The sequence below is a fragment of the Podarcis gaigeae genome (genome assembly GCF_964106915.1).
Source record: "Podarcis gaigeae genome assembly, chromosome: Z".
NCBI classification, from domain to species: Eukaryota; Metazoa; Chordata; class Lepidosauria; order Squamata; family Lacertidae; genus Podarcis; species Podarcis gaigeae.
This window is the reverse complement of record NC_139691.1, coordinates 32,044,820-32,061,435: the sequence shown is the minus strand read 5'-3', so window position 1 is coordinate 32,061,435 and position 16,616 is coordinate 32,044,820. Positions and strand designations below refer to the sequence as shown.

At 45.2% G+C, this 16,616-nt stretch overlaps 1 protein-coding gene across 1 annotated transcript in view; it reads left to right on the top strand.

Moving 5' to 3' along the window:
* The window catches only part of MPP1 (MAGUK p55 scaffold protein 1), a 43,321-nt gene that overhangs the window by 3,709 nt on the left and 22,996 nt on the right, over positions 1–16,616 (top strand). Inside the window, exons 3-5 of the mRNA XM_083722360.1 lie at positions 2,219–2,348; positions 5,343–5,427; positions 7,909–8,198. Of these exons, the coding sequence (XP_083578486.1) occupies positions 8,097–8,198 (102 nt within the window). The 5' untranslated portion in view covers positions 2,219–2,348; positions 5,343–5,427; positions 7,909–8,096. The remainder of the gene's footprint in view (positions 1–2,218; positions 2,349–5,342; positions 5,428–7,908; positions 8,199–16,616) is intronic.

Here is a 16,616-nt window from a genome sequence, read left to right as displayed (position 1 = left end):
GAGGAGGTAAAACAATTAGACCAGGAAGTTTTGCAAGGTGACAGTGGGGAACCTTTGACTCCAGATGCTGCTGGACTCCACAGCTTGGATCAGCCCCAGCCAGAGTGTGCAACAGTCCAGGATGATGGGCAGTGTAGTCCAGCAGTGTAGTCTGCAGGTTCCCCACCCCCGTAAAGAAATCTAGTTCCAGTGTGCTATCATTAGGCACACAGCCAGCCCAGGACATTTTGCTGCCCTAAGCAAAACTGAAAATGCCTCTGCCCATCCACTCACCTGCTGCTACACACCCACACAGAGCTGCTCACTTGCACTTCCCCTGAGGCAGCTCAAGGAGGCAGGTGGTGGTGGTGGCAAACAGGCAGAGGGTGGTCCACCACTGGCAGGTGGGATCTACTGCCTGAGGCCGGTCAGCTCTGTCTTAGGGTTCCATATTGGTCAAGAACGTGCAAAGAATATGAGCTCAGAATTAAAGCCTACACTTTATATAAATACATCTGAAGGCTCAGCAAATGAGATCAAGGATCTCAGGCACTGCTTCTGCGAAAAAACCTTTGCCTCCTTGAGATGCTGATACTAATAAGGGATCAAAGTTTTTCCAGACTTTGACTTTCATACTGAAAAAACACACCATGAAATTTATTTTTAGTTTGTCAGTTGGAACCACTCAGTGAGTTTTGAGCCCCTGGCTGTTGCAAGCTTAGGTTGGCCAAAAATCTTCCTGAGCGTAATCGATTTAAACTATCTTTCGTGTTTTTACCTTTGTTTTCTTGTGTTTGTTTATTTCTTCTGTCCACTGCCACAATATATTTTATGGTGGGCAGTTTATACTTTTTAAATATATATATATACACAAAAACTAATAAATAAAAGCCCCAGGACCAAGAGGATGTCCAGGATTCTGCAATCACAAGTGATGTATTTGTGTCTTCCCTAATCAGCAGCTATCTTCAGACAATAATGCAAGACCAGCCAACATGGTGTATTCCAAATGCTGTCGGACTACAACTCCCCAAACCCCCATCAATTGGCCTCACTGACTGGGACTGATGGGAACTGGGGTCCCAACAAAGATGTGAAGGGCACCACGGCTACCTCTGAATTAATACATCTCTCTGGAGGAAATGTATAATTAGGAACATACACAACCCATCCCCTGGTGCTGCTATGCTCCTTTTACCTGTCCTAGAGAAAAAAACCACAACGATGGTTTGAATCCAGAGAAGAGCTAGTGGAACTCTGCTTGTGCAATGTGCACTTATTTTGCTTTGCGCCAGGCCAAAAGCCACTCCTATGGGTTGAGAAACCTCTGGAAAAGAATGGAATAGGGCATGGAGAGTGGAGCAGGGCAAGGAAATCTGAAGAATTTGGGTTAAAGAATTTGTTAAAAATCAAGCAAATAAACATCTATTGTTTTCAGTAAACAGTATACCATAGCCAAAAAGTAACAAACAGACCACCAAGAAGAAGAAAAGAACAGAACAAAACAAAACAACGACACCATGTTAGATCACTCATAGAGCTTTTGTATCAGAATTCACAATAAGTTTTTTTAAAAAAAACACCTGAATTTGATAGAATCACCTACAAATTTTTTATTTTATATACTCTTCAGATATATACATTTCACTGATTTTACAATCATTTTGACATTTTAAAACTTGACTTCCTTCCCCCTCTTTCTGTGGTTCCTTAAATTTATTTTTAATATCTTCTGCATATCCAAATTAACTTAACTTTACTCATCTTCTTTATATATATACACTCTTATGTAGCTGCAAGTTGTTACAATAATCCTGCCAGTGTTTTTATCTGTTTTCAATTTATCTGCAAATATTCAATAAACCATTTCCATTATTTTATTTAAAAAAATGTTATCTTGATTTATTATTCTTCCGGTAAGTTTCACCATTTCTCCATATTCCATAAGTTTTTGTATCCATATTCTTTGCTGGGACTTCTTCTTCTTTCCATTTTTGGGCAAGTAACATTCTTGCTGCTGCTGTATACATGAATAAATTTCTATAAAATTTAGGTAGAAAGGCTCTAGAATCACCTAGAGATGCAAACAGAATCAAATTTCCTTCCCGGCTAGCTCTGGAGCGTGAGTTCTTCAGGTGAGTTATTCCAGCCACCAAAAGTGGTCACATGGAGCCACTGAGACCTGTGTCTGCTCACATTGTCAGTTTTATTTTTTGTGCCTTCACTGTCTCCTCCGCAGGTGTTCGCCGGTCCTGGCTGTCAGATTACCTGGATGATGTCTGGACTCATGTCTTCCACTCTTTTCCAAGATCGGCTCTGTACGCCTTCCCAGCTGCTTTGGGGATCCTGTTCCTTCTCTGCTGTGCCACGTAAGTGTCATGGCAAGGGATTTATTCCACCTCCCAATGTCTGAACTAAGGCAGGGATGAGGGCCTTGTAGACCCTCCAGCCATTGCTGGATTACTACTCTCTGATCAGATGGGGCTGGTGGGAATTGGGAGTCCAGTTCAGTCCAGTTCCCTGAGCGGTTTAGCAGCCAATCCCTCTTCCCAGGAAATTATGCGAATTGTAGCTCTATGAAAGGAATAGGGACCAATTCACAGCATCCTTCATAAACTACAGCTCCCATAATTCTTTTTTTTTTTTTTCGGGGGTGGAAGGAAACTATGATTGTATAAAGTGGTATAATATTTATTTAAATGTAAGTGCAGATGGGCCTGAGATATGAAACTTGTTTTCGTCTGAATGACCTGCAGTAACTTTGTCCAAAGGTTGCCCTGGCTTGAACTTCCTCAATTAGACTGTCTTCTTGCGCAATTCTGTCAGATGTCTGTAGTCAGAGGCAACCAGTCAATGCTGCCTTTCTGGTGACCAGCTTTAAATAGCATTCACCTTCAGAGAGAGGGAGGCTCACAGAGGCAGATGGTGGTGGGGAATATTGAAATATAACTGGAAAAGACCCTAAGGTGGTAGTGAGGCAAAAACACAGGAGACCCACTGCCAGTCAGTGCTCAGTATATGGTCTGGCTCCGTATAAGGAAGCTCCCTGTGTTCTTAGGAAATATTTTCTCAGCCTTTATGTACTCTACCTATCCTTGCACTCATGCTCACAGGGTCTCCTGCAGATATCATCACATCAAATGATCTGCCCATGCAATGTAGAAATTAGGCTTTTACTGTAATGTGGTGTCCCCTACCCTTTAGAACTTTTCCCTAGTCCATTGGAGTTGGGCCCCATTTCTATTATATTTTTGGTACCTTGTGAAGACTTTACTTTTTCAATGAGCCCTCTAAGTGCAGATTGTTGTTCCTGTTGTCATGATCCTTACGTTTATTACCCTGCCTTCACCAGCAGGTCCCAATTTAATATTCAGAAATGAAAATCAGTTTCAACAAATTAGTTTCAGGAATAGGCAGTGCTTTTCTCTCCCTCAGGGGGTACTTAGGGGTATGTTGGAGAAAAGTGTGGCATGTACTGTCACAACTTCACGGTGAGTACCAGCACCTATTTTTCTAGAGAAAAAGCACTGGGAATGGGGTTGTAATTGTATTGGATTTGAAACTTGAACACACACACATTTTTTTAAAAAAATTATTTATTTTTACTGTTAACCACTTCAGGGTATTAAATTGGATACATAGAGTACGTGAAACATTTAAAAAAAAAAGAAATTCAAAACAGCAAAAGGCTATTGTTTTCTCAGAGTACAAGGGAGGGGGTCTTATTTTGCTTTTAGCTGAATAACGCTGAGGGATGCTGTGAACACAGTGAATTTTGATTTCAGTAAGGCTTCTGACAAAGACCCCCATGATATTGTATTCCGGCGAGGAAGCTGGTAAAATGCGGGTTAAACGAGGTAATTATAAGGTGGATTTGTACCTGGTTGACCGACAGAGCCTAAAGAGTGCTCGCTAATTGCTCCTCGTCATCCTGGAGAAAAGTGACAAGAGGGGTGCCACAGGGTTCTGTCCTGGGCCCATAGTTGTTCAACGTCTTTATAAATGGCTTAAGTGAAGGAATTGAGGGGGTACTGCTCATTCAATTTGCAGATGACACAAAACCGAGAGGGGTAGGAAATACTGCAGAAGAAATAATTAGGGTTCAAGATGACCTTGACAGATTGAAGAACCAGGCCCCAACTAACAAAATGAATTTCAGTATGGAGAAATGCAAGGTTCTGCATTTAAGCAGAAAAAACGAGCAGCACCAGTATAAGATGGGGGACAGCTGCATTCTAAGTTCTGCCAGTTTTCAGTACTGTGTGCAGGGCCAGATTTAGGTTTCATGAGGCCCTAAGCTACTGAAGGTAATGGGGCCCTTTATATGTCCAGCTGTCCTTTGTCAACAAATTGTCACTGTTTTTTTGTGTTGAATACAGTGATACCTTGGGTTACAGATGCTTCAGGTTAAAGACTCCGCTAACTGAGAAATAGTACCTTGGATTAAGAACTTTGCTTCAGGATGAGAACAGAAATCGTGCGGCAGGGTGGCGGCGGGGGTGGGAGGCCCCATTAGCTAAAGTGGTACCTCAGGTTGAGAACAGTTTCAGGTTAAGGACAGACCTCTAGAATGAATTAAGTTCTTAACCCAATGTACCACTGTATATGCTATATGGTAATTTATGGACCTAATAGGTATCTATAGCCAATTGCACATAACAAAATATGTATTTTATCAAAGTATTTGTTGAACTTATCTTATATTTTGGAAATGTATATCCAGGTTTTTTTTCCCTTTCATTTTTTTGGGGTGCCCCAAGAGAGTGGGGCCCTCAGCTATAGCTTGTTTAACTTATACATAAATCCAGCACTGACAGTGTGGTTTGGAAGGAGTTGGTAAAATAAAGAACACCGCCTTCACTCTTCTGTGTATTTCCACAATTCCGGCGGGTTCCTGCTTTTTCTTAGGCAATCAGTTTCAATTCTTTTTATAGTCCATTTAAAGGTGAAGGTAAAGGTACCCCTGCCCGTACGGGCCAGTCTTGACAGACTCTGGGGTTGTGTGCCCATCTCACTCAAGAGGCCGGGGGCCAGCGCTGTCCGGAGACACTTCCGGGTCACGTGGCCAGCGTGACAAAGCTGCATCTGGCGAGCCAGAGCCGCACACGGAAACGCCGTTTACCTTCCCACTGGTAAGCGATCCCTATTTATCTACTTGCACCCGGAGGTGCTTTCGAACTGCTAGGTTGGCAGGAGCTGGGACCGAACAACGGGAGCGCACCCTGCCGCGGGGATTCGAACCGCCAACCTTTCGATCGGCAAGCCCTAGGCACTGAGGCTTTTACCCACAGCGCCACCCGAGTCCATTTACGCATACACAAATGCATTTTTCATCAGTGTGGCCTTTTGTGTGTGTTTTCCAGAGTCCTTATGGATTAAGAAGATGCTGCCGGAGGCGATCAGCATATTTCAGCCATCCGTTTGAATATCTTTGTGATCCTTCACCAGGTTTGAAAACTCAGCCCCATCACTAATCTCAGCAAAATCCTGGATGGTCACATTACCTGATCTGATTATTCAGAGGGGGTGGGGGTGGGAAACCAAACAAACTACTGTTGTTACTCCTTTTGAATAAATGTTGTCATTTCACATGCAGCAATGCTTGCATAAACTGTGGTTGTTAGGCTGATCACAAAGGGTAAGAAATCAGGAAATCAGGTCATCAATATATGGTATATGTTTTGTATGCATATTTTGAAAAGGACTGGGACTTTAGAATGCTGTTGTGACTGTTCCTGTTAATCTCCTCATACATATGGGATAGCTGCATATTCCCACAATGAAAGGGGTTGGCCTTGATGATCCTCAGGGTCTCTTCCAACTCTACAGTTCTGTGATTCATACTAATTATGACAATTGTTGCATGGTTATCAGGAGAGGCCTTTGGGGCAGAAACCAAGCCCCTACTTAGGGGGATGAGGAGGATCTCAAATGGCTGTCTACTGCATTTTGAAGTAAGGGAAGTAATGCACATTGCCATCTAAAAATACATTCCCATAAGAACAATAAGCCTAGTAATTAATATTACCTAACTGCACCACCACTGGGCATTTGAGGCCCAGCCAAAACCCCAAGAGTACCTGGCAAACAGGAAGCTGCGTGGCTCTCCCGTTACCTGTATCACAACTGTCGCAGTTGCAACAGCTCCCAGGTGTGGAGAAAGTGGTTTCACAGGCTTGCAGTTCCTTGCTGGGGGCTGTTGTACTCTGTGCAAAATATACCAACGGTACACCAATTTGGGCTTGTTATGCATGCTTATTACACTGCTTTTGGGGTGGAGGAAGATTAATACATGGAAATGGTGAATGAAAAAGGATCAAGTTTTCCATTTCAGGATTATGAAAGCATGCATACTTTTCTATAGCTTAAAAAGATGGAAGTTTCCCCATGGATCGAAAACTATTTTTTTCTGCAGCGCAGCTTTTACAAATGAACTATGGAATGATGGAAAACGAACTACAAAATGAACAACAACAACAAGAAGAGAGCCTTGGGGGTCCCTCAAGACTAAACTAATTTATTATAGAATAAATTTTGGGGGACTAGAGCCCTCTTCATCACATGCAGGAAGGATAATCCATGCAGGGTGCTGGTCAGCCGGTTTACACATGTAAGCTGATAAAGATCCATTGTCCCTATTTAATCCACAAGTGATAGTGTTAAATCTCTTTAATTATAATTCAGCAGTTTTACATTTCAGTTTCCCTTTGTTTCAATAAGGTCATTATACCAAATAAGGATATTATACCAAAAGCAAGCTGGGGAACATTTCAACATTTCCTTGGGAAAAGGGCCCTGTTCCCACAGGCATACAATACTTAGCACCTGATAACAGTCCAACATCAAGTGATGACTTGCACAAGCTGGAAGGTTCACAGCACACAAAAGTTCTTTACACAGTGCATAGTTAAACTATGGAATTCATTCCCACAAGAGGTTGCAATGCTACCAACTTGGATGACTTTAAAAGATATTAGGCAGATTTATGGACCAGCCAATGACTACTAATCCTGGTGACTATGTTCTTCCCTCCACAGTTGGAGGCAGTAGGTCTTGGAATATTGAGTGTAATGCACTCAGTTTCTCCTTGCAGCCCTGCTGAATTGAATGGGACTTACTCCCAGTAAGTACAGTACAGTACATAGCTTATTGGTAGTGCACATCCTTTGCATGCAGAAGGCTCCAGGTTCAATTTCTGACAGCTCTAAGTAAGGCGGGGAAGGGCCCTGGTTTGAAATAATGGGAGTGCCGCTGCCAGTTCGTGTAGACAATATTGAGCTAGAATGACCAAGGATCTGGTTCTGTACAAGTCAGCTTCCTAGATCTCCGATCACCAGTTGAATCGCCGATTGCCACGCAACCACAAAAAAGCACCGTATTTATGCATGAATTAATGGGAGAGCGCCTGTTCTGCAGACGTGGAGACCAAGTCCAGTCACGGACACTGTCCACAGAAGGCCGAGGAAGACCCCAGCCTGAGAACCAGGTGAGCCGCTGCTGCCAGCGAGTGTTACTCGCCCGAAGGCAGCCCCCTCTGTTCTTGAGGTGACGTCGCTTATCGGCCCCCAAAACAATCACTGCTGCTTGCACGGCCCAGCTCGTTCAACATTGCAGACAGAGCCTCGTGCTTTGCGTAAGCGAAGCGGTGGCTCTGGCAGGCAGCAGAAAGACACTCGGCTCTGGCAGGAGAGGGCGCAGGAGGGCGCGCGCGCGGTTTGGAGAGGTTGAATAGGGCTTGCACCGCTGTCCCCAGCGCACGGCGCTCGGCGGCGCTAAGTGGCTAGGGGAACGCAGGGCTGCTGCTTTGGCAGCCGCTGTGGGCCCGGTGGAGAGATCCCTCCCTATTTAGCCACTCCCAGCGGGCGGGCCTGGTCCTCCCCTCTGCTGCCTTCTCCGGCGCACGGTGACTCTGCAACCCTTTCGGTTTAGGACGCTCCGGCCGGCTGTAGTGCGCGCGCGGGGTCTACTCGGCTCCAAAAGCAGCAGCAGCAGCGGCTTGACAGCGATCTTGACAGCAGAGCCCCTCGGGCCGCTGACGAGACGCCGTTCGACTCCGAGTCTCATAGCATCACACTACCCCGGGGTGCTTAGCTACTCGCGCCTGGCGCCCACCAACCATGACGCTCAAATCCAGCCGGAGTGACAGCGTGAGCAGCATGAGGACCGCGCTGTCCGACCTGTACCTGGAGCACCTTCTGCAGAACAGGCCTAAGGCCGAGGTGAGAGGCGCTTCTGGAGATCGGGGCATGCGGGGGTGGCCGGTGGGAAGACGTGGCAACGGCCGCTGAACGCGCCGTAGCGCTGGAGGTGGGCAAGCCCCTCCCTCCCGCTCATGTTTAAAGCAAGGAGCGGGTTGTTACCTTTCCGATGCTGGGCGGGAGGCCCCCACCCACCCACGTTGTCCACTTACTCTATATGCTGATCAATGCAAATGCATCGCTTGCCTGTTACTTAACACATATCCCGTTGGGGTGGATAAATTTGGGCATGGACTAGGTGGCCCCAACCGGTCTTGAGTTTTATGTGACTTCGCAAGTGAGACTTCGGGCTGCAATTCTGAAACCCATTGACTAGAGAGTAAACGCTGTTGCACGCAGTGGGGTATACGTCCCGTTAAGCATGCGAAGGTCTGCCTATGCCATTTGCGTTACCTGGGTACCAGCAATGCTATCTAGGAAGCAGAATGGACCAGCTTAGGCCAGCTGATGCACGCGGGAGACGTACTTTTGGATCCACCTTTTTTAAAAAAAAAAAAAAAAAAGGAACGTGGGGAGCTTCTGCCTGATGCGTTGACAGACCACTGACCCCATGCAGTTTGATATCACCTAAGCAGAGTGGCAGGCATGGGTCCTTCTTCCAGCCTTGCTAGAGATGCAGTGGCATTGAATTTGGGACCTTCTGTATGCAAAACAGGGAAGAGCTGCAACTTAGTGGCAGAACAACTGCTTGCATGGAGAAGGCACCAGGCTGAATGCCTAGCACTGACTGGGAGAGACCCCTCTCTGAAATCCTGGAGAGCTGCTACCAGTCAGTGTAGGCAGTATTGAGCTAGATGGACCAGTGGTTTGACTCTGCAGACAGCAGTTTCCTATGTTCCTGTCCTCTGTCACTAGGCTAGTTCCCTTCCCTTTGGAAGTGGCAGAGTCTGGTGGGACACAATTGTCTGTGGGATCCAGGTGATGATAGATTTCCCTCTTCCACTTTCATTTCGAATAACTCCAGTGATTTTTGCTCTTGTGGTGGCTGGAGACCACCACACTCCTTGCAAGTGGCGGAGGACAGTTGTTTTAAGTGGGTTACATACATGGTCTATTGGGGTGCTTCTCAGTTTCATGCTTTTTGGCTGAGATCCGAACACAGTCCCTTGCGTGAAACCAATGTTTTTTCTGCCTGTACTCTGGGGTTTCCGGATTTCTCTTCTAGCAATAACTCTGATACATTGGATTGAAAGCTGCTGTGGAGGATACCCCATTTTTTTCTAGAGTGGCACTTTGGAAATCAGTTGGAGAAGACACATTGGGAAATTTGACCTCTGGACACTTTCGACTAGAGCAGTGTTTCCCAAACTTTTCCAGGTGTTTCAGACTACAACTCCCATCATCCCTAGCTAGCAGGACCAATGGTCAGGGATGATAGGAACTGTAGTAAAAAAACAACTGGAGACCCAAGTTTGGGAAACCCTGGACTAGAGCTATTCCTTGACGCAAAGGTGCTGAGATCTGCAGAACACGTTCATGAATGGCTATTCAGAACAGAAAAGCCAGCTGTGGAGCCATCCAGGTAAACAAGAATCCCAGGACAGATTGGGGTGGATATGCTATGCAGCTCATGCATCCTGCTGCAAACAGCAAAATCCTCTTGCAAGTTGGATCTCTTTTGTGGCTTTCCCTATGCAAAGACCACAGTGGGGGACAGAAGTGTGAGGACAGACCTCCATCAAAGAGGCTCATGTGCAGGTGTGCAAGGCGTTCCACACATTGGAAAAACATGATGTGCTGGGTTACTGTTGCCAAGTCCATAGATCATTCAGACAATTTGAATGTAGTTGGTGGAAATGTGGCTCTCAATCCACACTTTTCTTTCTTTCTGGAACTGTTACAGCAAGTACATTTTAAGGGAGACCACGGAGACTGACCCTTTTAAGGGAGGGGGCTTGTTTTTTGCTTGCTTTTCTCTTGTTGCCTGTGTTTCCTCCTCCCTTGTTGCCTATTGGCAAGCTAATCACAAGTATTAAGAGTCTGGGGGCACAGCTGCATCTTGCAGCTGGTCATCTTGTCCCTTTGCTTCTGAGTAGAGCCTGTGCGTAAATTGTGTATGTGAGAAGGATTCAGTGCTTTACTTCAGAGGAAGTTGTCTCTCTCTCTCTCTCTCTCTCTCTCTCTCTCTCTCTCTCTCTGCTGCAAAGTTGCATCTGGTCAGAACTGGAAGTGGCAATTGCCTTGTGCTGATTTAGCTGCAGAGCTATCCAGTTTTGGGGAAGTGATGATAGGAACATAAGAAGCTGTCATATACTAGGTCAGTTTTCTTTGTACATCTCTCCCAGCACTTGCTAGCAATGGCTAGAGATGTGAAGGCCTATAAAGAAAATAAGGGAAAACTTCTTCGGGATTTTTTTTCCTTTCTGTTTTTCCATGCCTTCATAATCTTTGACATTGGCTCTTCAGAATCTCATGCAGGGCTCTTCCCCACCATTGATAAGACTATCAGTGTTTGCTAGACATAATGGCTAGCCTCTGCCTCTACCGTTGGGGGATTCACAGGTCCAGAGAATGCTGTTGTACTCAGGTCCAGCATTTGTGCTTTCGAGCAAGTCCAAAACAAGCCAGGACTCTAGGAATGGAGAGCCTGTGGCCTTTCAGTTGCTGTGGAACAACTTCCATCATTCCTGGCCATACATGCTGGGCCTGATAGGAGTTGAAGTCCAATGACATCCGACAGGCCACAGGTTCTCCCACCAATGCACTACTGTTTCAGCTTTTTCTCTCCTTGCCTCCACACTCCGACCTGTGCTATTTAATACGATTGGTCTGCCTTAGGGGGCTGTTGTGCGAATGACTGAGTTCACACTTCTGAAGTGCTTTGGATACTTGAACTTGTTGGCATCTGTCTTCCTTGGGAGACAGTGGAGGAGTGCACGTTTGGGGGAGTGAAGTCAAACTGTTGGAAGGTTACAGCGTCTGCTGTGGCTGTAGAGACCGATACGGGAGAGACATGTTTTGTTACAGCTGGGCCAGATGAAAGTGTCCGGTTTTGCTGCTACAAGTGCACCATGGTGTTTCTTCCTTCTGTGCTTCTCCCAGCAGTCATTCCTCCTCTAGTCGCTGCTTATGGATACACAACCTGACTATCTCCAGGAACTTGGTTGTCTGTAAGGGATTTGCAGACAGCGGGGTTGAAGTTGCCAGCCTTCCTGTCATGTTTGCAGACATCTTTGTAACACAGAGTATTATTAAAAATATATAAACACTTTTTAAAAAAATGCAGTACAAATCTCTTCTTCCATTAATCACCAGCTGCTGCTATAAACAAGTCTGAGCAAAAAAACAATTTTGCATTGCTCCTGGACTCTCACAAGGTTCAGGCCCTAACAGGCTTCTTGGTGTGTGTTTTTTATCCTGGGAACTATTGCTGCTTTTGATGCTGTTGATATACAGATTAGGGGCAGTCAAGGAAAGCAAGTTTCCCCAGCAGGTCTCAATGACCACAGTGGAACAATAGTGGGAGGAGTAGATACCTCTCTGATAGCTCACTGATGTGGCACCAATTCATGGTAAGAGAAGTGTTATCTTGAAGTTGTTCCAAAAAAATACTGGCATGGTACAGACAACAACTTGGGGAGTATTTAGTTAGACCAGGGAAATAGCATGGAAGGAAATGGTTGAACACATCCTCTGTTTGTGCTGCTTCTTCTGTCCAATTTTCCCTCCCTCCCCACTGCCCTATAGCTGCTTTAAAGTTAACGTAAATATGTTGGGAGATCCAGTTGCAGATCTCCTGCATAGTAAGTAGTTTAGCTTGGATAATGTCTAGCTTTTATGACTTGGCAATGGGGGAATTTGGTTTTATCAAATCTATGTAGTCTACATTTTGGCAACTTGCCCCTGTGCAACCCTTTTTTCTTTTGAGCTAAAGATACCCAGCTTCTTCGATCTTCTACCACATGACTTGGCATCCTGGAGACACTCATTTTTTGTCACTCTCCTCTGAAAACCTTCTGACTGGTCAGCACCCTCTTTGAACTGTGTGGCACATGCAGAACTGGAGACAGTGCTGCAAATGAAATCGCCTTGCTGTGAAGAGTAGTCCAGTTGTTGTTTCTTGGGGGTTTTGTGTGATGCTCCTGTTAAATGCACCATTGTTGTATAATGTTTCATGTTTGGCCTGATCTGCACAGAGAATGTCTTTGGATGGTTTGCTTATGATGCCTTAGCTGCGAGAACAGTTGCTGCATGACAGTGGGAGCCATGTGAAGATCCATTTGTCCATAGAATCCAACCGTTTGGTGAATTAAAACATGGCTCAGCAGTTGTATATTTCCAGTTGGCAGTGACTGAGGATGGGGGAGAAATAGACTACCATATTTTTCTACTATATGTTAAAACAGCTCTGTTTCATATAATGTGTAGGTCATACAATGAACTAACATAATTCTAGTCAAACTGGGGAGCTAGAATGGATGCCGTACTGTGCAAGTTACATCTAAAATCATGTGAAATGCATGTCAATATGTTCACAGGCATCACCCACACATATTTTAGATACATTTCATGTTATGCCATGTTCATTATCTGCTGTGCTAATATTCCAATTTTATTCCATAAATCTCAAGGCAGTATACATAGTATTCCCAGGCAGTCTCTCATCCAGGCAATGAACAGATCCAGACCTGCTTAGCTTCAGCAAGGTATCATGTGCTTTCAAGAAGGTGCATTGCTGAAGTCAACCCTGAGCCATGCTTTACTCTTTCTGCAACCTCAGAGTCGTCCATGACTGGACCTAATGGTCAAGGGTCCCTTTACCTTTACCTTTTTAATGACTTGGAAATGAATAGTCTTGTTAATGTTTAAATATTTTAATGCACTGCTTTGCATTTGACTGCTTTGTATTATAATGAAACCCTTGATCATGGGAGAAGCTGTTTGTTCCTTTCCAAGGTTTCCATCTTTTGCTGTTTTGCCGGAGCTGCAGAGCATTTCCTAACTGGGAGCAGCAAGACCTGCATCTGTTTGTTGGATTTACACCTGAGTCAGGTGACCTGACCATTCACATACTGGAGAGGTGGCAGCCATTGCCTTTGCTTCTTGAATCTTTTTTTTTGGGGGGGGGAAGAAACTATGTGTTTACAAGGCAATGCGAATGAAGCACCATCTTTAAAGATCAAAAGCAGCCTTGCTCATTTCTCCTTCCTTGAAAAAAAGCTGCTGTTTGTTTAAATACCCACCTGAAACTGCACTAGGGTAGCACTTTTGAGTGGCAAATGGCAACAGAGAAAGAATAAAGCACTATCTTTTGCTGCTGTGCCTCCTTTCGTAACAGTCGCCAAGGCTGCTTTTGGGTTGTTTGGTTTTTTTAAAACTGCCGCTAAGATGTGTGTAATGAAAAGAAATCTCTAGACCAGCTGTCAGCTTTGGATACACAGCAAAAGTCCTCGGGTTTTGCTTGCAAAAAGGCAGCAAGAGCTGGCTGCTGCTGCTGCTGCTGCTGCTGCTGTTATAATTCCTTCCTACAGCAAACTTGGATGGTGAATGCCATTAGAAACTGGGGTCCAAATGAGAAATAAGGCGGTGGTATTAGCATAGTCAAGGAAACGCCAAGATTTGCAGAAGTTCCAGAAAACTAACAGAATGAAACAAAAACGTGAACAGTCCCAAACCCTCAAAATAAACCACAGAGAAGATAGATCATGTTCATCTGTTATGGAGTACCGGTTGGTGGTTGGAAAGAAAATAAGAAAATGGAGAAGTCGTTGGGGAGAGGAATGCCCTGTTTGGAGTGAATGGCTGGCTTGAACCTTGAACGGGGCACTCCTGTGAAAATCCCCCTTCCCTAGGTCCCACTTCTTTTGTGCAGTTCCTCCTACTGTGAATCCCAGTGATAATGTTGTGAAAGTGCTGTATAAATACTAAAGTTTGTCTTGCCTACTCACCTCTGTGAGTAAAAATATGAGGAGAATTCAACATCACTCCTCCCTAAATGTTCTGTTGGCACAAGCATTTCAGCTTGCCCGATGGAATGGGACCTTCCCTCACGTGCTGTTCTAGGGGTTCTCCAAACCCCAACTTGAGGGAGGTCGGGGGAAAGCCCCATTGCACTAGCTAAAGTCCTTACGTGGGCTTCCACTAATGGGACTGGTCAGTTCAATAGCCCATTGGATGCCACCATTTCAGTCTTTTCCACCTCTCCACTGTACCTGTGTAGTAAGTCACCAAGGCACTGATTGTCCAGAAGCTTTGATAGAGACCTCCTCGTCTGTTCTTACCCTAGGGTTTCCCTGGGATAGGGAACTTGTGGCTCTCCATAAAAATTATGGACTGTGACTCCCAGCACCCATAACCAATGGGCCATACTGGATCTAATGGGGGTCCAATGAGATCTGGAGGGTCACAGAAGCCCTGTCTCTATCCTAGACATAGCAGGGTATCTCAGACCATCTGGACCCTTGGTCACTTCCTCAGTAGCTACTATTTTGCTGCTGCTGCTGAATTCTGCTGAGCTGGCCTGTCTCTGACATGCTTTGTTGCATCTGGCAAGTTCTGGGAGTTGTCTGTGACAGCTGTAACCTCATGCAGCTGTTTCCTCCCTTGAAAAAGAAAGCTGGGGGTGGGTGGGTTGGGCACTGGCACAATTGTCTACAATACTTGAGTTTCAGGAAGCCCTGGGAAGATAATCCAAGTGCTTACGGCATCAGCATCATGTTTCTCGGTCTCTTGGCAGAAAAACATATTCCCTTCAGGTCCAACTTCCAAAAGGACAGTGTCAGATCAAAGACTAAACTGTGCAGGAGAAAAACAACTGGTCTGTTTTTGGGGAGGTCATGATGGGGGAAATGGACTGGATTGTGGTGAACCGGTTTGGAATGCATTTAGATCACGGATGGGAATCGTCTTCTGTCCAAGGGCCACATTTCATTCTGGGCAACCTCTCAGGGGCCGGATACCAATAGTGAGTGGGACCAGAGGCAAAAATAGTGGAGCAGTGGATGTAAATCTCTACTGAGTTTCAAAACATTTTATTTCAGGAGGCCTTTGTACCTTGAATGCTTCTCAGATCTCTTTTTTTTTTTACATTTTAAATTCTTGGGGCTTTACATTTTGGAGTTTTAATTTGTTTTTTTTTCAATTTTGTGCATTATGTATCTGATTGCCCTAAGCCTCTTTGAAGAAGTGAAAAGTGAGATACAGATTTTTAAATAAAATATATAAATAGATATCACTTTTGTACATTAGGCTGATTTGTACACATACGCCTACACCCCTACCTAAACCGGCAAACAACAGGCATTTTCAGAGTTAAAAGGCACGTTCCGGACTACCAAAAATGCTCATGGAGGTTGGTGTTGGGAAGGGTGTGCAGCCTGAAAAGAATCTTGAGGACCAGGTAGAGAGAGTGGCATTTGGAACCTGATTCTCCACCTCTGATTTAGATGGCAAAGCACAGCACTTTGTATGTTCCACAGAGACTCATCCTTATACTTGCCAGAGTGGCTCAAGCTCTAATTATCTCTTGCTTGGACTACTGCAGTGCACTGTATGTGGAGCTACCTTTGAAAGTGACCCGGAAACTACAACTAATCCAGAATGCAGCAGCTAGGCTGGTGACTGGGAACGGCCGCCAGGACCATATCACACCGGTCCTAAAGGATCTTCACTGTACATTTCTGAGCACAGTTCAAAGTGTTGGTGGTGCTGACCTTTAAAGCCCTAAACGGCCCTATATACCTGAAGGAGTGCCTCTACCCTCATCATTTAGCCTGGACATTGAGGTTCAGTTCTGTGAGTCTACTGGCGGTTCCCTCACTGCGAGAAGTGAAGTTACAGGGAACCAGTGCATTGGTGGGAAAACCTGTGGCCTGTCAGATGTCATTGGACTTCAGCTCCCATCAGCCCCAGCATGCATGGCCAGGAATGATTGGAGTTGTTCTACAACAACAACTGAAAGGCCACAGGCTCCCCATTCCTGGTTTGTTTTGGCCTTCTCGGTAGTGGCACCCTCCCTGTGGAACACCCTCCCATCAGATGTCAGGGAAATAAACAACTATTTGACTTTTAGAAGACATCTGAAGGCAACCCTGTTTAGGGAATTTTTTTAAATAAACAAACAAACAGTTTACTGTGTTGTTGTTTTTTTTTAAAAAATATATATGTCAGAAGCTGCCCAGAGTGGGCGGGTTGAGTGCGCTCATTTGTGATGCTGAGCAGCTGTTACCCCAGTAAACACACTAGAGTTTTGATGCCCTGATCACCAGGCATCTGAAGCAAACATGCCAGGGATTCATTCATTCTTCAAAAGTGAGGCAAAGTTTAAGCTTCTCAGTGCTGTTGATCAAGAGCCAGGAGGTTACAACCTAGAATTGCTTCCCAAGAATTTCAAGCCAAGGAGTTGGAACAGTTTATTGCTCAGGCAAAGTCCTAGCCTGA